Source organism: Ambystoma mexicanum, chromosome 1p, assembly GCF_040938575.1.
Source record: "Ambystoma mexicanum isolate Mex_15411 chromosome 1p, UKY_AmexF1_1, whole genome shotgun sequence".
Classification (NCBI taxonomy): domain Eukaryota; kingdom Metazoa; phylum Chordata; class Amphibia; order Caudata; family Ambystomatidae; genus Ambystoma; species Ambystoma mexicanum.
In genome coordinates this window covers 107,481,147-107,504,588 of record NC_090921.1, presented here as the reverse complement: position 1 = coordinate 107,504,588, position 23,442 = coordinate 107,481,147, and the positions used below count along the sequence as shown (strand labels likewise).

General features: G+C 46.8%; 1 protein-coding gene across 1 annotated transcript in view; it reads right to left on the bottom strand.

Annotated features, from left to right (window-relative positions):
• Positions 1-2,107: 2,107 nt before the first annotated feature.
• CD68 (CD68 molecule) overlaps positions 2,108-23,442 on the bottom strand; it is a 149,305-nt gene continuing 127,970 nt past the window's right edge. Inside the window, exons 4-6 of the mRNA XM_069644405.1 lie at positions 12,931-13,003; positions 11,280-11,447; positions 2,108-5,303 (exon numbers count right to left, since the gene is read on the bottom strand). Of these exons, the coding sequence (XP_069500506.1) occupies positions 5,164-5,303; positions 11,280-11,447; positions 12,931-13,003 (381 nt within the window). The 3' untranslated portion in view covers positions 2,108-5,163. The remainder of the gene's footprint in view (positions 5,304-11,279; positions 11,448-12,930; positions 13,004-23,442) is intronic.

Genomic DNA, 23,442 nt, shown 5'->3' with positions numbered 1-23,442 from the left:
CATGGTGTGAGGGGCTACATCAGGCGTGCAGACAAGCATATGAGACATAATAGGTATGTGTGTATACACAGACTGACATAGCCTCCGCTCATGAGACGGGGGGCTACATCAGGCGTGCAGACAAGCATATGAGACATAATAGGTATGTGTGTATACAGACTAGCAAAGCCTCATCTCATAGTACGGAGGCTGCATCAGGCGTGCAGACAAGCATATGAGACATAATAGGAGTGTGTGTATACACAGACTGACAAAGCCTAACCTCATGGTACATGGGGGCTACATCAGGCATGCAGACAAGCATATGAGACATAATAGGAGTGTGTGTATACACAGCCTGACAAAGCCTCACCTCATGGTGTGGGGGGCTACATCAGGCGTGCAGACAAGCATATGAGACATAATAGGAGTGTGTGTATACACAGACTGACAAAGCCTCACCTCATAGCACATGGGGGCTACATCAGGCGTGCAGACAAGCATATGAAACATAATTGGTATGTGTGTATACAGACTAGCAAAGCCTCATCTCATAGTACGGAGGCTGCATCAGGCGTGCAGACAAGCATATGAGACATAATAGGAGTGTGTGTATACACAGACTGACAAAGCCTAACCTCATGGTACATGGGGGCTACATCAGGCATGCAGACAAGCATATGAGACATAATAGGAGTGTGTGTATACACAGCCTGACAAAGCCTCACCTCATGGTGTGGGGGGCTACATCAGGCGTGCAGACAAGCATATGAGACATAATAGGAGTGTGTGTATACACAGACTGACAAAGCCTCACCTCATGGCACATGGGGGCTACATCAGGCATGCAGACAAGCATATGAGACATAATAGGAGTGTGTGTATACACAGACTGACAAAACCTCACCTCATGGTACATGGGGGCTACATCAGGCATGCAGACAAGCATATGAGACATAATAGGAGTGTGTGTATACACAGACTGACAAAGCCTCACCTCATGGTGTGGGGGCTACATCCGGCGTATATGAGACATAATAGGAGTGTGTGTATACACAAACTGGCAAAGCGTCACCTCATGGTACATGGGGGCTACATCAAGCATGCAGACAAGCATATGAGACATAATAGGAGTGTGTGTATACAGACTGGCAAAGCCTCACCTCATGATGTGGGGGGCTACATCAGGCGTGCAGACAAGCATATGAGACATAATAGGAGTGTGTGTATACACAGACTGACAAAGCCTCACCTCATGGTACGAGGGGCTACATCAGGCATGCAGACAAGCACATGAGACATAATGGGAGTGTGTGTATACACAGACTGGCAAAGCCTCACCTCATGCTGTGGGGGCGGCATCAGGCGTGCAGACAAGCATATGAGACATAATAGGTGTGTGCGTATACAGACTGGCAAAGCCTCACCTCATGGTGTGGGGGCTGCATCAGGCGTGCAGACATGCATATGAGACAACATGTGAGACAAAATTGGTATGTGCATGCAGACTGCATAAGCCTCACCTCATGGTGTGGGGTGCTACTTTAGGCATGCAGATAAGCATATGAGACAACATGAGATTCATGTACAGAGCACAGGCTGCCAGGTCAAAATAGGTAGTTGCAGGCAAGATAGGTTTTCCATAGAACACGACTGGTGTTCTCCAGTAACATAGCTGGAGAAAAGAAATGCAGCAAAAAGGAGTGCAGGTAGGCATAATGCAAAACGCTGTGGAAAGCATAATGAGATGTCATTGTGTGCACAATCGGGTAAAGCCATGCCTCATGATACATGGGGCTACATCTGGTGTGCATGTGCAAGTGGACATAGAGTACATATAATGAAGCGGACGATAGTGAGTGACGACCAGTGCAACACCCCCACTTGCTAGCGTCACCTCGAAGCACAGTTTGTTTGCAAGATCAGGTGGGCAGGCCGGGGAGCACTCGGGCGATGATAAGGCGTTGACACCGAGAGTGGGCAAAGTCCTGGAAAAGGGAAGGACTTAACTGCACATATTGGTGAGGCCGTACCCGGTGTAGGTATTATATCTAACAAACCTTTGGAAATAGATGGTTGCAAGTTATAAAATACTCAGCCAGCTCTGCAAAAGAAGTATGCTGCAATATCAAAAATTCGTTAACTTTTATTCAGTGATTTGACAACTCCGTCAACATTTAAGGACGCGCGCTGCCGCTGGCTTAACAGCTATTGGTAGACACCTTTGTGCACTTTGTTTGTGCACTTTTGTTCGATATAATTTCCTCCAATTCTTGTTTTGTTTTTTAAATGGGGGTTCCTCCGGATTCCCTCCATTTAGCCCATACTCCAAGCCCCCACCCACAACCCCCATCTGCACTCCCCCCCCACATACACATTTACATGTACTCGTAAACCTATATGTATTTGGTCGATTTCGGCCGAAGTTGCTTATACGTTAAAACAGGTGTTTACAAATAGATGTAATAGGCAGCTACTGCACTACTTTACGAGCTACCTTATATATTATAGTGTGCTCACCTGTTTGGTTGTGTTTATTACCTGTGTCTATTGGAGTCTGAGTGCTTTGAACGTGAAACTGTTATCTTCTGGTGTTACTCGTTAATTATGACCGAAGTGGAGGAACGCCTTGATTGAAATAAAAACGACATATGTATACATTTATATATTCAATAACAAAGCGACAGTTGACTAGCATTAAGGTCGCAAAAACTCAAAATGTTTAACGAATTGTCAGCGAGGCTCTACTTACCTAAAGTCACCTAGTTTCGCACGGGGGTCTGCGAGTTTTATAAATGTTTTGGACTACTACTCCCATGATCCCTCGCTGTTGACAATGCTGGCTATGACTGATGGCAGTTGGAGTCCAATGGTGAGGAGGAGCAAAGGGTTGCAGAGCGTTGGTATTGACCACTTGTGCTTGCCAAGGGAGGCAGAGAGTTATGTTTCCTATAAAACGTTCACACACATTTTCAAGTCCACTGGATAAGTGGCATTCATTGTGCTTTTCTGCACATTTCATGACGCGTCTGTCAAATTACTTATCTTTTCTTTCATAATTTTTTGAAACATCAAACAACCCCACCACACATAAGACAAGCCGACTCCCCACCCTCTCCGTAACATTACTCCATTACAGACCGCACAGAGAACCACACACACGGTCTGCAATACGAACCTGGGGTACACAGAGTACAGCCTAGAAATGTACACACCACACATAGTACAGCCTTTCAGGTCAACACACACACACCTACGGGTGCAGCAAAGCAATCTTGCCCTGGTCCCTCTGCTCCCAAAAGCCTATATCAATGATCTGAAACCTTTTATTCTGCAGGTGTTTTGGACTACAACTCCCATGAGGGAATTGTAGTCCAAAAAATCTGGAGACCCAAAGGTTGCTGTAGACCCCTGGCTACCGCACTGTTTCTCTGTAATAGACCCAGAAGCGCCAACAGACCACAGCAATGGAATACATTGTGCTCTATAAGACCCCTCTATTTAACACAACATAGAGCCTTGGGGTAAATTAATGGGTTTCAAGCAGGACTTGTCTTTTTACAACGTCATGGCCATTTAAAAAAAAGAAACATCTCTGAACAGTATTTCAACATGTATGCACAGAGGAAACTTGGGAAACTCAAAGATCAGGTGACAACAATTTAGGATGGCACTTAAAACATCTAGAACCGACTAAAGGAAACCCCTACCACAACAAGCGAGACGATGTCAGGTCGAATAGGACCCAAGCGACACCCATGAGGATGGAAATCAGCATCCCTAACCAACCCCAGCCAACAACCTCACCCGCCCCATAACTGCCACTAGGTATCATACTTGTATAGAGTTGTGTGAATGTTAGCACTTGCCACACTTGAACTAAGTTGTGGACATTGGCATGGGCCTAGACCGGATGGAGTTGTGAATGATGGCAGCTGGAGAGAACACAAAAGTTTTAGCGCCTATTTCACCCCTCGGCACACACCTCTCAAACTCTAACCAAACACAACCACAAGCCTACAACACAACAATCCGCACAAGCTTCACTACACTGCAACAACAAAACAAACCACACATAAACTCGCACAACAGCACACAACGACTACCAACCGGAAACACCCCAAGCCCAGCCAACAGACCCACCAGGCTGAGGTTGCCAACAGCACATCACTACTCCAGCTTATTCCCGCTAACCCAATCCCTCCCTTCCCTTTTTTCAGAGCCACCAGAGCGCCAGGGGACCACTCCGGGGCGCGGTGCAAATGCGCGGTACAAATATCCTTTAACATTAACATGCATAAGGAACTGAATGAGTGAAAAATCACTCTGCTTTCTAAATTTGCAAAAACATTTGTTAGCAATTTTTGTGCTAGCCAAAAAAACGTCAGAGGGGCCATAGGCATGTTTGGCGAGGGTCTGTCTAAATTTGATTCACATGTACTACATAAACACATTCTGGAGACACCAAGGTCTTCCATGGCCTGAATTCATCTGCTAATCCTTCTCACATGAGCCTCGCAAAGCAGCAGAACGAAGCGCTATATTACACTGGCCGATGATCCAGGCCTGACATGTCTTATGCCAGTGGTCTTCAAACTGGGGGGCTATCCTCCCTGGGGGGGGCAAAAGATGTTCGGGAGATGCTGGGGCAGACTCTGAAAATGGATTAAAATGGCAGTGTTTAATATAAAAAAGGATTATGGCGACTGCTTTTAATATAAAATATAAGCAGTAGGTAATCTACTTATAATTTAAATAGCCTGCCCTCCACCCCCAGTCCCCACCTGCATATCCTTTGGGACCCTTAAGGGCCAACCTTTAGTGGGGACCCAGAAGCAATATTTGTACTCATGGGGTGATTCGGTATGAAAACATTTGAAGCGTTATAAGCGTTATGTATACATACTGTGATTGTGTTAGAGAAAATACAAAAAGACAGGATTCTCGGCTAGTCACTGGTTTAGGCCGATCAAGATCACAACGAAATTAAATAGAGAAAACAGACACGTGCTGTGTGACAGTCCTCCGATGGCCCGGCAGGAATATTCCAAGTTGGAGGGAGCAGAAAAAAGTCATAGTTGGTCAATGTCCCCGTGCCCCCCCCTGCAGGTGTTATTGGATGGTCCTGGTTTCGTGAGGGGCATCATGGCGTCTTCCGGTAGATGCTTTCAGAAGCGGCAGCACTCAGATGGACTGATACCCGCCATGGGAGCGCCTCCGTCCAATGAGGTAGGCCACCACGACGATGACGATGAGCACCGCCAGGATCACCCCCACGATGATGGGCACTACCATGCTGGGCTGGTCGGCGGGGCAGTGCTCAGCTGCAGAGGAAGAGAACAGGAAGTCAGAGTTACCCGTCAGTCAGTGCGGTTCACGGCCAATACCGCAGACAATCACCGACACATCGTGTCAAGCCATCGCTCTGGGATCTCAAAGGAGACTAAGTGATCATCGGCAAGGCGAGCCGTTGAAACTGCACACACATCAAGTTCTGTTCACCAATACTGCCAAGAGTAGAGTGGTGCATCCCAAAACCCTTGCCCCTCCACGGCTGAGGTACATTGATGTAGGCAAACCATTTATCACACAAGTGTCATGATGAGACAATGAGACCAGAAACCTTGCAAAGAGGACACAGGCCGGGTCACTGATGCTACTAAGACTGGCTTATTTCCTGCTATGAACTTTGCCCCTGGAAGAAGTAACCAACTAAGGTCCACCTCCACCGTACACTGCCGGAAGTACCTGAAGACCCTACAGATCATCCCACCCATCACTGACTGCTCCACTAAACCCTACTTCTCCCCCTCTGGAGATCCCTCTGCTCTCTGGTACTCCCCCCATCCATTGCAGGTCCTCTGCTACCCCTGCACCCTACTTTTACTCATGACACTACACCCACTAAGTAAAGGGATCTGTTGCTTGCCATGTTGGTTTGCTCTTTATAAACCTCAAACATTCATGAGTTCCTGAGTAGTAGGATGCACCACACAACTATGTCCCCAAGCCTCAGGTACATCATTGTTGACAAACCTAAAACATACAAGCGTTATGAACCCCCAAACAAGTAAGATGATGAGATGATAGTGCGTAGATAGCAAAGCCGTCAACGGCCTCTTCGTCAATGCTCCCAAGGATGGTTGGGTGTACCCCTTAGTCCTTCCCCACCACTGCTCTTGTACCTCAGTGGACAAAAACCTACAACAGACAAACATCATGAGCTCTCAAGCAAGATGTCTCCAAGAGTGCTGGGGTGCACCAACCAACCCTGTCCAACCACCCCTCTGGCACCTCCTATTTAGACAAACCTAAAAACATAGCTTTCATGAGCACCCAACCACGCAAGATGAAGGGGTGAAACTGCAGATATAGCAAGCTGGTACCAGCCCTGTTCACCAACGCTACCTATATTTGTGGGGTGAAACACCCACCACTGCCCCCACCCCTCTTGTACATCAACCCAGACACACCATAAGATTTATAAGCACCAACCCATTCAGCAGATATAGGCCTGGCATCCATTCCACCAGGTGGGGTGCCACTGAACTTTACCCTTACCTTGTAGTAACCCACCAGCGTGGGTAAAAGGTGGTCCCTTTCTCCTTTCCACTCATCTGCTATCTATCCCTCACTGTTAAAATGTAGCTGTATGTTCTTTCTCTTAATTCCACAATCAGGGCCTCATTATAACCCTGCCGGTCTGGTAATAAAGTGGCAGTATTAACATATACCGGCATTTTACCGGACTGGCAGAGTACAACTATGCCGGTGAGGGTAACAAGACTTACCTCCAGCCAAGGGCTGGAGGTAACTCAGGCCCCCACCGCCATAAAACAGCCGGTACCTTCGGAACCGGTATTGCTGGTGACAAAAATACCAGAAAATACCCCCATTGAGTCCTATCGAGATTCACTGCCTTTTCCGCCAGCTGTAATATCCCGATAAACCGGGATATCATGCGGCGGAAACGGTAGGGTTCGTTTGCCAGTATCCTGGAGGATATTCCGCCAGGATACCGGCAAACCTATAAAGAGGTCCATTATTTGTTACCACTTCTCTGGCCACTGCTTTGGGGACAGCAAATAAAATAAATGAATTCCTGGAAGCCCCTCATCTGACACTCCTGGACACTTCTGCAGTCTATGCAATGGGGAACCAAAAAATCTCTCTAAGCAGACTGATAGCTGAGAATATCTGATTGGCCCTGGACTGAGTTCAGTCTTACCTCTATAACAGTTGAAGGTAAGCAAGGGCTCAGAAAAATCCTGAACACGTGGTACGTGTGGAGTGCCTCAGGAGGCATTCATTATAGCATCTGTTAATATTTACAGGCGCCAAATTACGTCGGCTATGAACAACATGAAATTAATTTCCAAATGTTTCCAAATAACGCCCAGATCCACACTGGACTGGGAAACGACTTTGGTTACCAATCAAATCTTTAAAACTGCCTCAACTGCATCAACTGCCTCAACTGCATCAACTGCTGGGTGCAAGCCAGCTTCCTCGCTCTCAATAGCTCTTAATCTGAGATCCTCATTCTGAGATCAAGCAACTTCCCTTAACGTGACCGACACCATGGATCTACCCCCGGTCTTCCACAAAGAGAAAAGAAACTGGGAATAACTTTTGATAAAGAGCTGTTGCTCAACCCCCAGATTGATTCAGTGGTCAAGGGCATTAACTTCCAGCTGACTATGGTCTCAAAGATCATTTGTTTGTTATAAGACAACCATCACAGGAACTGTCCAAAGCCTTGCTCATGTCAGGACTAAATTAATGTAAAGAAATTTACACTGGACTCCCTGAAAAAAACCACAGATACGCCACAATGACTGAAAAATCAGACTGTCAGTCTTCTTCTCAACTCGAGGAAATGCACCCGCAGAAAACCATTTTCAAAAGACCATCATTGAATGCTGATAGAATCCAGGCTCTCATTCAAAGTTCTATGCACAACGAAGAAGGCATCTGCTTATAATAAAAGGCCAGATGTATATTTGCCCGATGCCGCCATGCACAGTAGAGGCTGCACGGACGCGCATAATGCTCCGCTAGAGGTACCTGTTGCCTTAGGATATTCAGAGGTCCAAGTCGCATAGCTTCGCCTGTTACAGTGGTCCAATGTGCATAGATTTGTCTGCTGTCACTGCTAGAGGGAGCTGTAAGTTCAGGATATATAGTCCTCCTACTGTGTCAATGAAAACCTGTGCTTTGACCGTGTACACGGGCCTGTAAACTAGTATTATAATAAAGCGACAAGAAATGTAGGTAGAGTGAGCACCACATATACTAACATATAACAATTACACTATTGTGCTGAAATGTAAAGGTGCTAGCCAACCAAACAATCCTTGCACTGGGTTGGTACTAATAAATGTTCACAAACGACCATGAGATGGCACCCACTGTGCTGGCTGCACTCTTAAAGGAAGAAACCGAAACAAAGTCAGTTAAAGTCATCAGCACTACTTATGATACATAGTATATTTGTGCCATACCGTGTGGTTCAAAATGTGATCAGTCTCAAAAATATGTTATGTTATGTTCTTTGGCATTTATATAGCGTCCTATACATCATTGGTATGATCTCAAAGTGCTTTTGGGTTGAAAACCCTTGGATACCGTAGTCCAGGTCAGTCAAGAGAGTAGGGTAGAATACAGTGCTTGGGTGCACTCAGTATATGAGCAGCCAGTGTGATTTGCTTGATAGTGGCAGCATCCTAACACTAGGTGCGGTGGTAGTGAGAGATCAGTCAAATGTGTGCATTCAGGTGGTTGGTCTCTGAGACTGCATTCTGGCGGCATTAGGCTTCTGTAGGATGTTTATGTGTGAAGCTAGGCCGATTTGTTCATGGGGTATAGCTGCGTTCTAACAGGTTGTTGAGGTGTTCATAGAGAAATTGTTAGTATGTGTGCAGCTAGGCTGAAATTCATTGAGGGGTATAGCTGCGCTCTATTGTTTGTTGGTGTAGAGTAGAGAGTGAGCATAGCGGTGGGAGAGGTGAGTGTGTGGAGTGGATGATTTACTCTTAGGAGCCCAATGTTCCTGGGTACTTTCTAGGTCTGGATGAGCTGGCAGTGATCGTCCTCATGTTTCGCTGTAAGGGTACTCTAAGATAGATTTGCAGGTTGGACCGGAGTAAGTTAGGATTTGCACAGTCAGAGGGTCATTGTTCATTAGGCTCGCCACTATGTGTCTGGAGCCCTGGTTGTCATTTATGGTGGGTTACAGGGTAGGTCTTGGCAGGTACTGGTGATATAGGTCAGGATGTATCTCGCAGTACTATAGCCCTACCGAGGCAGTGGTGCTAAGGACGGGCTGGACTGAGGCATTGTAGAGCCTGGTTGGTTTGGTGCTTTGGGAGGGTTCGTATCTTAGGTGTGTAGTTGGGGAAGGTAGGGAGTGAATGGGTGTGATCAACTTGATGGCACAAGAGGCTGCTGGGTCTGTCTAGTAGTATCGGGAAGCGTAGAGTCGGCAGATGCATATCCTAGAGCCTGCTCGACACTAAAGCTGCCAACTGTAGCCTGACAGTTCCTAAATCCGCCTTAATGTCTTATTGGTCGTTTTCTGTGGTCCTTTCTCTCAGTATCCCTAGGAACACTTGTTGGCCGGCAGTAATTACTTTCCAATGTAATATCATTGAACTCATGATTCTATAATTTTGGTGAGTTTCGGCAGCCTTAGACGGGTCTAAACATTGTTTACTGAAAAAGCCAGGTTTTAGAGCTTTACAGACGGCCATGTTGTCTTTGGTGTGTCGAATGAGAGGGAGGAGAGAGTTCCACAGAGTTGGAGCCAAGGTTGAGTAGGCGGACCCTCCATTACTGGTTGAATTGGAGGCTGGAATCACTAGTAAGAGAGCAGTGCTTGACCTTAGGGACCATGATGGGTGGTAGGGTGTAATGTTCTCTAGTAGGTATGCTGGGCCAGTCATGTGCACGGCTCGGTGGGTAATGCATAGGATTCTGAAAGTAGCCCTTTGTCCAACAGGGAGCCAGAGAAGGGTGCAGAGAGAGGGGGAGATGTGATCCCTGTGTCCCAGTGCAAGAATGTGTCCGGTGGCAGCGTTTTGGGCTCTTTGGAGTTTGCTAAGTTGGTATGCCGGTGTACCCAGATATAAAGAGTTGGCATAGTTCAATCTAGACACAACAGTGCACATAATAGTGGCAAGTCTGTTGGGGTAGGTGAGGTAAGGGAAAATGCGTCTTAGGAACTAGGTGGTAGTGACAGGATTTTGATACATTATTGATCTAATGGGAGAGAGTTAAGTCAGAGTCCACAGTGCAGCCAAGGTTCTTGACTATTTCGGAAGTAGGAGTGGGGTGCCACAGGAGAGGGACATGGGAGTGGTTGCAGAAGGGCAGTGTTCCCACACAGCATGATCTCGATTTTATCTGGGTTCAGAAGGAGGTGGTTTCTTTTCATCCATCGGTGAATGTCTCTGAGGCAAGCTTCAAGGTCGGGTCGTGGGTTGGAGCTTGTTTTGGGAATTCTCAAGATAATTTGGGTATTGTCAGCGTAGTTGTAGCAGATGAGGTTGTGCACGTGGATGATCCCAGGTAGAGTGGTCAGATAGAGGTTGAAAAGGAGAGCAGAGAGGCAGGCGCCTTATGGTACTTCAGTGTTCACGGTGCGGGGCGGTTGAGAGAAAGGGGGAGAGGAGAGTGATCTGTTTCCTGTTGTAGAGGAATGAGGCAATCCATTTAAATCTCCTGTAATTCAAGCACCTAAAACATGGAGGCAGGATAATTGAAGAGCAGGTCCTTAGGACCTGCAATGTCTTAAATCCCAGCTTGTGGTGAAAAGCCAACTAAAGAAAGCTTAGAAAACAAATGGAAGAGTATATGTTACAATCGACCCAGGTGATACCTACTTCTTACTGTGGAAGCGACCGAGGAATCCTGGGCTGTGGTAACTTAGCCTACATCCGATTGTGCAAAGAGATTGTGAGTAGAATAAGTGACTCAACCAGAGCGTTTTTAATTATCTACTCTTAGGTGCTATGACTCCTTGATTTGCCTCGTTTGGGAACAACTTGGCCAAAACTCAATAGCACTAAGGCAGATGTCTGCAATCTGTGGTTCTCCAGCGTTTTTGGACTACAACTCCCGTGGTCCCTCAACATTGACTATGCTGGCAGAGAATAATGGGAGATGTAGTCCAAAACATCTAGAGAGCCAATGGTGGCAGACCCAACCACTAAGTTCCGGCACTTGTGCAAGGGGCTCCAATGAGCTCCAATAAAACATCTATTCTCTGCAGGCCCCACCACACAGCACGCATAACGTACATCGGCCAAACTGTCCATCCTGCAGCTGGAAGGCTTGGATTTGCGGCTGGACCATGTTGAGCAAGACATCGCGCGACACCTGGATGGTGAGGTTCTTGCACTGGTAAGATCTGCCGGTCACAGTCTCGAGCTCATGCAGGCTGGAATTGTGAGCACCAAAAGATGTTTCTGTAGAGGGGACAAAACAGTGCAGAAGTAAAGAAAGGAACGGCCAGAAACATTCCCTACCCCCCTTTGCCCTCCCAAAGCAGAGTCACTATACATAGCAATCCTCGGGGCCTATGACGCAGAACGCAGGTGCCCGCTTGGCAGGACAGCCTATCCCAACACTGAATAGCCAGTATATGAGCGACAGTTACCTCTGCGCCAGTGTCACTATGCTCCTTCCAGTAAACTACAGTGACCCCTTGTGGTTGAAAGACAGATTGCAGTCTCCTTCTAGAGAATTCAACCAGTGCTATACTATGACTGACCACTGGTTTTAACTAGCCCCAGTGCCATTCTGTGAGTGGCCCCTAGTTGCCACTAGAGCCACTGAAGACAGTGATTGAAACAGACTTGACCATGGGGAAGGGCAGACCATATGTGACCGAAGTTGAAGTCTTTCTTAGACCACTAGATGTCAGTCTTTCACTCAAGTCATCCCGATTCTCCCACCAGGACATGTCCCGGCCCAAAGTGAGAGCTGCCTTCAACTGATTAATGTTCTATTCCACTGACCATGCCTTGAAAATTACTAAGACGCAAAGTCTTCCCACACATAAATCGACATCTGCATTAATAGGGCCGTCGTGTGTCCTGCTACAGAATTGGTTGATGATGCACAAACCGGCCAGGATTATACTTTCCAGATATAGCTGCTCAAAAACAAAGTGGCTGATGAGCTTTGGTTTGTAAAGCTGGGGAGGCGGGGGATTAAGGAGAAGCCTTCACAAAGGATTGTGGCAGACCGACAGTGGCCGACAAATAGTGACATAGAGACATGTATTGCAACTCTTGCACTAGTGGTGCATTCCCAGGTAGAGCTGGCAGGATCGCCACAAGACAACGAGATGGCACAGCAGCCTGCCACCCCTCTGTGGATTAGTCAAGCTCACAGAGAGATGCCCCAGTACATGTGGGGGCTTCAGACTAACCAGTGGGATGGTATTGCAGGTACAAGGCACATAGGTCACGGGTGGCCTCTAGGAGAGAGTGTAAACTGATCAGGAAATGTGGCACTGCCAGTGTTGTGAGTGATCCGTCAATGGCTGAGGCATGGATGGAAGGCACAGGGACTAAACAGAGTGGTTGGGCAATCACATCGCCTGTGCAAGTACTGGTTGGGCAGGGGCCTGGCAAAAAAAAACCCAATGATGGCCCTCATGCCTGGCATGCAGGACTACCAGAATCAAGTCTTGTTTAGAGGTTATGACAAGAACCCCAGAATGTACTATTGTCAATAGGCATGCCCCACCTAGACGGCAACAAGTTATTATATGAACCTCAGAACCAGCCCTTGTTTAGAGATGACTTACACATACATGTAGTGCAGTACTGGCCTTGGTGTGATGCAACAACTGGAGACTGACTTTACTTAGATGGGACAGGCACTCACACCTGGAATTCTGCTGGAAGGCACAATGTAACCCATAGTCCCTGACACACTCACCTTTGGACTGAGGCAACGATTGGTTGATGCTTAGGAAGACATCACTCAAGTAGACATATTGCTTAGAGGTGTTCTGCGAGAAGAAACAGAGAAAAGTCATTAAGGTCAAGCAAACGGTGTGGCATATATACCCCCAATCTGCAGAAATGGCGCTGTGGGCATGGTGATTATCCAAGGGCATATGGGGCTCCCAATCACTTGAGAGGAGGGCCAGAAAGAAGGAAAACACTTCCCTCTCTGTGTTTTTCCTAGACTTACATGCTAAGAATTGTGGGATGCAATCAAAGGCCCCAAACCAATTGAACTGAAAGGCCCACTGAAAAAATGACCAGCCAGCCTTTAAAACAAAACCTTCACACTGAAAATGGGTCTATTAAGGCAGACTGTGGGGTTTCTGCAAGAAACACAAGGAAGGCCATGTGAGAAAGGTCTACCTGTCATTACAAAAGGAAAATCAGCATTTTAATTCACAGTGGCAGAAGAAATGCAAATGCCCCTTTCACGTGGAAAGCAGGATTTTTGAACACTGACACCAAAATGGCTTTGTATGGGCGTTGTCAGTTTAATGCAAGACATGGAAAAGATGTAACCCTCCTAACATAAAGTGATCAGGGAAAAGACATGGTGTCTGTTGACAAAAAGTAATGCACATTAAGCTTCACATGCAAAATACTGGCAAACATTTGAAAAGAAAATCCCACTTTGCTTCCATGAAAAGTTCCTGAAGGCCAGAGGCAGACCATTTTGCTTGTTATGGGGCAAATGTCACAAAGGACTCCCCCACTTAAAGCCTGGCCTGCATCCCAGCTGTTTACAACTGCAATAAAGTGGGGTCACTAAGAGTGTTGAAAACAAACTTCCCCCAGACTGGGAGTCTCTGAAAACTCATTTCTGTGCAGGGCAGATGAACTAGCCAGTGCATTACCGGAATGTAGGTGGAAGCGGGGCTGGAATCAAGGCTGAACTCTGAAAAGAAAATACAGGAAAATAGAAGCTTTCTAGATTGAAATGGTGGTCCCCTTAAGATAAGAGGACAGAATGCCAAATGTCTGCAGAAGGGGATCTCTATGCTGGCTGGCGCATCCCATGTATTTATGATCTGAAGCCTAGCCCAGAGTGGCAAATGGCATGGAGACCAGAGAGCTACAATTTGCATAACATGACGATTTCATATTAATTTAAATGGACTGTTACCACTTATGCCTTTTTCTCAGCAACCATTAGTCGAACTGCTTTCATTTTCATGTCATTGTTTAGATAATTTCCAGGCGATTTTGTTGAAATAAAATTCATCTACCTGCGACTTAGGGAATTGTTATGACCAGCTAAAAGATGTTCCTGGCTGCTCTGAACATGTTCCAAATTTGAGAGTTGGCAAACTGGTGGAGGGTAAAATTAGGAATGTGGGGGGTAAATTGCATGTTCCTAACTGTTATACATTTTGTAAAAACAGTGAGAAATTGCTAAACGGGTGAGCAACATGGGGTTTCTATGCGCGGACCCGGGATCAAACCTGTGTTGCTCCGTGTCATCTTGCTTCCAAGGTGTGCATGTTGCCCCTGAGCTACCCTCCTGAGCCAACTGGGAGGACTGGACATTTACTAGCTCCATGAACATGATGAGAACCCAGGACCATGAAAGACACTTCACCATTACTTAGCCATTACTCTGTTACTGTGTAATCTGAACTTGAGCTAAACTCACCTCCTGCCACCTCCTATCAAATACGGTGCCCATATCTATACAGCTTCATAAAGTTTACACCAGGCAACACATCACTACTCAATTGTGCTCACCATCTCACTCCACCTAGCCTCACCACGGTTGTGCTCCGATTGCCCAATGGTAATAACCTACTATATTACCTGCACAACTCCTACACCAAATATGGCCAAACACCAACATCTCATGCTTCCCTGCTCAGACCTGATTCCACCAACTCTGTTCTTGCCGGCCCTCAGGATAAATGAGAGTTTAAATTCACACTCCAAATCCACTGTACCTAAATCTCCAAATAACACCCGATGCAATCCCACATCTATAGTTCAAATCCCCTCGCTCACGCCACCCACATACCTAAGAAACTTAAGACTTGGAGCTCGAGCCTATCACCAATCACAAATACACTGCTAAAACCTACAACACACCAGCGCACATAAACGCACACAGCAAGAAGATCCTGGAACTCATCACCATACACCACGCCATATGCCAGTCCCTACCCCCGTGGTACATCATCCTCTGCCAGGACAGACCCACACACAAAGGTGGAGCAGTTGCCCTTATAGTCAAAAAAACACTTAAGGCTAGACAAATTAAATCTGCCACATCAGATAACTTTGACGCCCTATCTGTGAAGATCTCCTTCTCGCCCAACGACACCATGACAATGCACCTCATCTACTGTCCTCCAGGACCTCTTCTGGACTTCCAAGCCAACCTCCTACACCTCATAGGCAATGACCTCAAACCTAACACTAGAGCCATACTCTTAGGAGAGTTCAATCTCGGCTACAAGGATGCAAAAGACAAACACAGTAAAGCCTTTGCTAGACCTCCTAGACATAGAATTCATTCAAAAAGTCGACTCCGCCACCCATAGCAAAGGACGCATACTAGATTGGCTAGCTGACTACAATTGCGGTGTAGACATCAGCTCTAATACACCACGGCCTTGGACAGACCACCATCTCATCCATTTCTATATCCCTACAAGTGCCGTATCCCCACAAAACCTTCCCATGCCAGCTGCCCTTGCTAGATCAAAAAAACTGCTCACTAAAGAAAGAATACTCTCTTTTCTAGAAATCTCAGCCATAGCTTCACCACTTTCAAACAACCCCACGGAATTGGTCGATTTGTACAATGCCGCCATCAAAGAGGTGATCGACACAATCGCCCCGTAAGAGAGAAAAAAGCTAAAAGACTCTTTCACATCAATTCCTGGTATAACCAAGTGCTACTTGACCTAGAAGTACTCAAAGACACCCCCTCAACAAATGGCAATCTGCCCATCCACCTCCGCTCGTGACTCCTACCTGGCTATCACTAAACAATATAAAATTGCTATTGCCACAGCCAAAGCGGCAGCTTACAATACCAGAATAGACAATGCCAAATCCCACTCAAAAGAAATATTCGCCATCTTCAATGAGCTTGTCATACCTCCCATGTCCAAACATCAAACTGTTAAGGACGAGAAATGGTGTTATAACATCCAGAAGGCTATGCTGGACAAAATCGAGTTACTTAAAAAAAAGAAATCACAACTAACTACGCCAACCTACCTCAGGTCACCCGCACAACAAACGCGGCACCTAACTCTAAGCCCACTATCCCTCCCGACAGCAAACCACATCCGCCATTTACCTTAAGAAACAACATAAAACCCTCACTATGTAAAGGTGACATTTGCCCAGCAAACATAATCAAAGACTGTTCAGAAGCACTAGCACCCTTCATTACAACTTTTAGTAATGCTTCATTTGCCTCTGGCGCAGTACCCTCGTCCCTCAAGGAAGCATGGGTTCGGCCACTCCTAAAAAAGCCCTCGTTAGACACTGACTCTCCAAATAACTACAGGCCCATTACGATTGTGTATTTTCTGCTGAACATCCTGGACAAGGCTGCATATCTCCAGATACAAGCCTACCTAGACCTCTAGAACTATACAACATCCTAGGAAAGAGACAATCTGGTCTTCGTCCACGGCATGGCATCGAACCAGCCTTGCTTGATTTAAACAAACAACTCCTAAGAAATATGGACAAGGGCAAATTAGCTATCCTCCTACTTCTCGACCTGTCAGGAGCGTTTGACCTGGTTGACCACAAAGTCCTCAAGACACACCTCGCAGACACGGCTCACTTCTCCGCTGAGATCACCACTTGGATCACATCCTTCCTGGTGGGCAGAGCCATAAGGGTGTTCTCAGATCAAGCATCAGCTGCCCCATCCCCAATCAGCTGTGGAGTACCACAAGGCTCCTGCACCTCCCTACGCTCTATAATCTATTTACCCTACCACTCTTTAACGACTTAGAAGAATTCGGCATAACCTTCACCAATTATGCTGATGATACACAAATTCTTATCCCACTATCTGGTGACTACCAACAAGACCTAAACACCCTACAAGACACCTATGCCATCATCAAGGCCTGGATGGCAGCTAATGGCCTCTTTCTAAATGGGGACAAAACCGAGATCCTACTCGTTGGTCCAAAAGAAATCCTTAGGAAACTAGACAGCAAATACTGCAACTTCAAAATAGATAATTTAATAATTACAGCGTCTTCCTCTGTAAAAACTTTGGGAGTGTACCTAGACGCAACCCTGTCCATGGATAGACACGAAAGCTATATCTCCTCAGAAGCAGCACTCACAACAAAAAAAAACGGTAAAACCTCACCTATCCACTGGAAACTGCCTCAACATTGCCAGAGCCACTATAGGTGCTAAACTGGACTATTGCAACTTCCTCCTATTGGGCACTTCTGCAAAAAACATTAACAGACTATAAGTTACACAAAATAACGCACTGAGAGCAGCACTCAATATCCCAGGAGGGAGCACATCTCCCAAGCAAGACAAAAAGCCCACTGGCTCCCAGTCAAAGAGCGCATCTTGTTTAAGACCCTCACCATCACCCACAGATGCCTATCCCAATCTGCTCCAATCTATCTAGCTGAACGAAAACATCCAGTGTAGACATTCAGACCAAAACGAGACATGTACATACACACACTCTCAATTCCTACCTTCAACAGAACCAAAGCCGGTGGGTCAAGTTTTGAAGTCCTAGCACCAAAATCTTGGAACTCACTGCCACCTAAATTGAGATCGGCAACATCGTTCCTGGCCTTCAGAAAGGCATTGAAGACCACCTTATTCAAATAAGCTCTCTTTCCTGCTCCACTGTTCCCATGTAACCTTGGAACATGAGCAAGGTCTTTAACTAAGCCTGTTTACTGTTTCTTCATTATTGTACTTATGTCAATATCAATACTGTGCTATGACAAGTGAGCTCTCTGTAACAGCGCCACGATGCCCCAGGGCAGATGGGCGCTTAAAAAATGCAAATAAATAAATAAATAAATAAATTGACTTTCCGTTGCCACTATGTTAATAGCAGCTTCTCACTTAAATGTCCTTTGGCTCATAAATCTGCCTGGAGACAGGTTCTCCTCGGCTAAAGATTGAAGTTGTTCACCTCGCACCATAAAAGGCCAGTACACAGCAAATGCATGTCTGCAACTGATCAGAATGAGGTCATTGTCCATTCCACATAAGCACGACAGAGTGAAGGCGCCTAAATACAACCGGAAACGCATGAGTGGCATTATATTTAGGATGACTGGTCTGATGGTGTGCCATGCCATTCCACTGACCCTAAGGCTCCAGGAAAACCTCCTCTGCTTCAGGAAAGAACTCAAAGCCTGTCTCTCCCAGACATTATATATGGTCAGACCTCAATGCCTCGGTCTCACCACCGAGAAAGGACTTTCAAGCATTCCACGGTACACACATCGCCACAGGATCCTTTGACTACTCCAGAGCTTCTGCCAAGGGGATCCCAAACCCCTCAATGCTTGGCTCTCTCAAGACAGCCCACACAAGCCCCATGAACAGCGCACACCACTGGATCAGCCAGGCACTGTCTCCAACTAAGCCAACTCTTTGAGGATGGTGCAGCTACCCTATCTCCAAACAGCATCATCAAGAAGCCCTGTGATTTAAGGAAAGGCTTCATGGATACCTTCTCCCCCTGACTGTCTGGAACATCTGCCCTGGGACCCAGACTCCCAAAACTGCGGACTGCAGTCTTACATTGAATGGGGAGCACCCTACCACAACCCACTTGTCCCTCCCACTCTTCTGCCATGGCCACCGGACCGCCAAACTGCAACTCACAATCCTGTATTGAATGCGGTACTCTCTTTTCCACTCCCTCCCCATAACTTCATCTCTCAGTCTTCCTGGCCAGCTCATCCTTTTAGTCTTTCCTCCTCATCTTTCCCTGCCCAGCACTATGGGGGAGTTTTGCCTGCATGCGGATTCTGTACAAAATAAATAAAGAAATAAAAAAGAGTAGCGCGTGGGACGACGACTCCTCTAACAATAATCCTGCGAGAAAAGAAAGCCAGAAGGACATAGACAGAAAGGTGGTCAGGTGTGTCTGAGCTGCAGTAATGTAGAAGAATGGACTCACTTTCAGAGGAGAGGCCAAGACTTGCCACAGAACTATGGACCTTGAAACAAGGTGGTCAAGCGCGTCACAGCTGCAGTACTATACAAGAATGGACACACTCTCCGAGGAGAGGACAAGACTTGCCACAGAACTATGAAACGTGAAACAACAGTAGTCAAGGGCTTCAGAGCTGCAGTACTATACAAGAATGGACGCACTCTCGGAGGATAGGACAAGACCCGCCACAGAACTATGAACCTTGAAACAAAGCAGTCAAGTGTGTCTGAGTAGCATTGGTACACAAGAATGCAAGCACTCTCTGAGGAGAGGACTTGACTCTCCACAGAACTATGAACCTTGAAACAAGGCGATCAAGGGCGTTTGAGCTTCAGTAGTGCACAAGAACTGACGCACTGTCTGAGGAGAGGACAAGACTTGCCCAGAACTATGAAATATGAAACAACAGCGGTCAAGGGTGTCTGAGCTGCATTACTACACAGGAATGGACTCACTTCCAGAAGAGAGGACAATACTTGCCCAGAAATATGAAACGTGAAACAAAGCCGTCAAGGGCGCCTGAGCTTCAGTAGTACACAAGAATGGACTCACTTTCAGAGGAGAGGTCAAGACTCGCCACATAACTATAAACCTTGAAACAAGGCGCTCAAGCGTGTCTAAGCTTCAGTACCACATAAGAATGGACGCACTCTCCGAGGACAGGACAAGACTTGCCCAGAACTATGAAATGTGAAACAAAGCGGTTGAGGGCGTCTGAGCTTCAGTAGTACACAAGAATGGACTCACTTTCAGAGGAGAGGTCCAGACTCGCCACAGAACTATGAACCTTGAAACAAGGCGGTGAAGCGTGTCTGAGCTGCATTAGTACACAAGAATGGACACACTTTCCGAGGAGAGGGCATGACTCGCCACAGAACTATGAACCTTGAAACAAGGCGGTCAAGCACATCAGTGCTGCAGTACTACTCAAGAAACGACGCACTCTCCGAGGAGAGGACATGACTCGCCACAGAACTATGAACCTTGAAACAAGGTGGTCAAACGCTTCAGAGCTGCAGTACTACACAAGAATGGACGCACTCTATGAGGAGAAGACAAGATACGCCACAGAACTATAAACCTTGAAACAAGGTGGTCAAGCGCGTCAGAGCTGCAGTACTACACAAGAATGGACGCACTCTCTGAGGAGAAGACAAGACACGCCACAGAACTATGAACCTTGAAACGAGGCGGTCAAGCATTTCTGAGCTTTACTAGTACACAAGAATGGACGCACTCTCTGTGGAGAAGACAAGACTCGCCACAGAACTATGAACCTTGAAACAAAGCGGTCAAGCATATCAGTGCTGCAGTACTACTCAAGAATGGACGCACTCTCCGAGGAGAGGACATGACTCGCCACAGAACTATGAACCTTGAAACAAGGTGGTCAAGCGCGTCAGAGCTGCAGTACTACACAAGAATGGACGCACTCTCCGAGGAGAGGACATGATCCACCACAGAACTATGAACCTTGAAACAAAGCGGTCAAGCGTTTCTGAGCTGCATTAGTACACAAGCATGGACGCACTCTCTGAGGAGAAGACAAGACTCGCCACAGAACTATGAACCTTGAAACAAGGTGGTCAAGCGCGTCAGAGCTGCAATACTACACAAGAATGGACGGACTCTCTGAGGAGAAGAAAAGACTTGCCACAGGACTATGAACCCTGAAACAAGGCGACCAAGCACCTCAGAGCTGCAGTACTACACAAGAATGGACGCACTCTCCGAGAAGAGGACAAGACTTGCCACAGAACAATGAGCCTTGAAACAAGGCAGTCAAGCGTTTATGAGCTGTATTAATACACAAGAATGCAGGCACTCTCCGAGGAGAAGACAAAACTCGCCACAGAACTATGAACCTTGAAACAAGGTGGTCAAGCGCGTCAGAGCTGCAGTACTACACAAGAATGGATGCACTCACTGAGGAGAAGATAAGACACGCCACAGAACTATGAACCTTGAAACAAGGCGGTCAAGCATTTCTGAGCTTTATTAGTACACAAGAATGGACGCACTCTCTGAGGAGAAGAAAAGACTCGTCACAGAACTATGAACCTTGAAACAATGTGGTCAAGCGCGTCAGAGCTGCAGTACTACACAAGAATGGACGCACTCTCGGAAGAGAGGACAAGACCCGCCACAGAACTATGAACCTTGAAACAAAGCAGTCAAGCGTGTCTGAGCAGCATTAGTACACAAGAATGCAACCACTCTCCGAGGAGAGGACTTGACTCGCCACAGAACTATGAACCTTGAAACAAGGCGATCAAGGGCGTTTGAGCTTCAGTAGTGCACAAGAATGGACGCACTGTCTGAGGAGAGGACAAGACTTGCCCAGAACTATGAAACGTGAAACAACAGCGGTCAAGGGTGTCTGAGCTGCATTACTACACAGGAATGGACTCACTTTCAGAGGAGAGGACAATACTTGCCTAGAAATATGAAACGTGAAACAAAGCGGTCAAGGGCGCCTGAGCTTCAGTAGTACACAAGAATGGACTCACTTTCAGAGGAGAGGTCAAGACTCGCCACAGAACTATAAACCTTGAAACAAGGCGCTCAAGCGTGTCTGAGCTGCAGTACCACATAAGAATGGACGCACTCTCCAAGGAGAGAACAAGACTCGCCACATAACTATGAACCTTGAAACAAGGCGGTCAAGCGTGTCTGAGCTGCAGTACTACACAGGAATGGACGCACTCTCCGAGGAGAGAACAAGACTTGCCCAGAACTATGAAACGTGAAACAAAGCGGTCGAGGGCGTCTGAGCTTCAGTACTACACAAGAATGGCCTCACTTTCAGAGGAGAGGTCCAGACTCGCCACAGAACTATGAACCTTGAAACAAGGCGGTGAAGCGTGTCTGAGCTGCATTAGTACACAAGAATGGACAAACTTTCCGAGGAGAGGGCATGACTCGCCACAGAACTATGAACCTTGAAACAAGGCGGTCAAGCATATCAGTGCTGCCGTACTACTCAAGAATGGACGCACTCTCCGAGGAGAGGACATGACTCGCCACAGAACTATGAACCTTGAAACAAGGTGGTCAAACGCTTCAGAGCTGCAGTACTACACAAGAATGGACGCACTCTCTGAGGAGAAGACAAGACACGCCACAGAACTATAAACCTTGAAACAAGGTGGTCAAGCGCGTCAGAGCGGCAGTACTACACAAGAATGGAAGCACTCTCTGAGGAGAAGACAAACACGCCACAGAACTATGAACCTTGAAACGAGGCGGTCAAGCATTTCCGAGCTTTACTAGTACACAAGAATGGACGCACTCTCTGTGGAGAAGACAAGACTCGCCACAGAACTATGAACCTTGAAACAAAGCGGTCAAGCGTTTCTGAGCTGCATTAGTACACAAGAATGGACACACTCTCTGAGGAGAAGACAAGACTCGCCACAGAACTATGAACCTTGAAACAAGGTGGTCAAGCGCGTCAGAGCTGCAATACTACACAAGAATGGACGGACTCTCTGAGGAGAAGACAAGACTCGCCACAGAACTATGAACCCTGAAACAAGGCGATCAAGCACCTCAGAGCTGCAGTACTACACAAGAATGGACGCACTCTCCGAGGAGAGGACATGATCCACCACAGAACTATGAACCTTGAAACAAAGCGGTCAAGCGTTTCTGAGCTGCATTAGTACACAAGAATGGACGCACTCTCTGAGGAGAAGACAAGACTCGCCACAGAACTATGAACCTTGAAACAAGGTGGTCAAGCGCGTCAGAGCTGCAATACTACACAAGAATGGACGGACTCTCTGAGGAGAAGACAAGACTCGCCACAGAACTATGAACCCTGAAACAAGGCGATCAAGCACCTCAGAGCTGCAGTACTACACAAGAATGGACGCACTCTCCGAGGAGAGGACAAGACTTGCCACAGAACAATGAGCCTTGAAACAAGGCAGTCAAGCGTTTATGAGCTGTATTAATACACAAGAATGCAGGCACTCTCCGAGGAGAAGACAAGACTCGCCACAGAACTATGAACCCTGAAACAAGGCGATCAAGCACCTCAGAGCTGCAGTACTACACAAGAATGGACGCACTCTCCGAGGAGAGGACAAGACTTGCCACAGAACAATGAGCCTTGAAACAAGGCAGTCAAGCGTTTATGAGCTGTATTAATAAACAAGAATGCAGGCACTCACTGAGGAGAAGACAAGACACGCCACAGAACTATGAACCTTGAAACAAGGCGGTCAAGCATTTCTGAGCTTTATTAGTACACAAGAATGG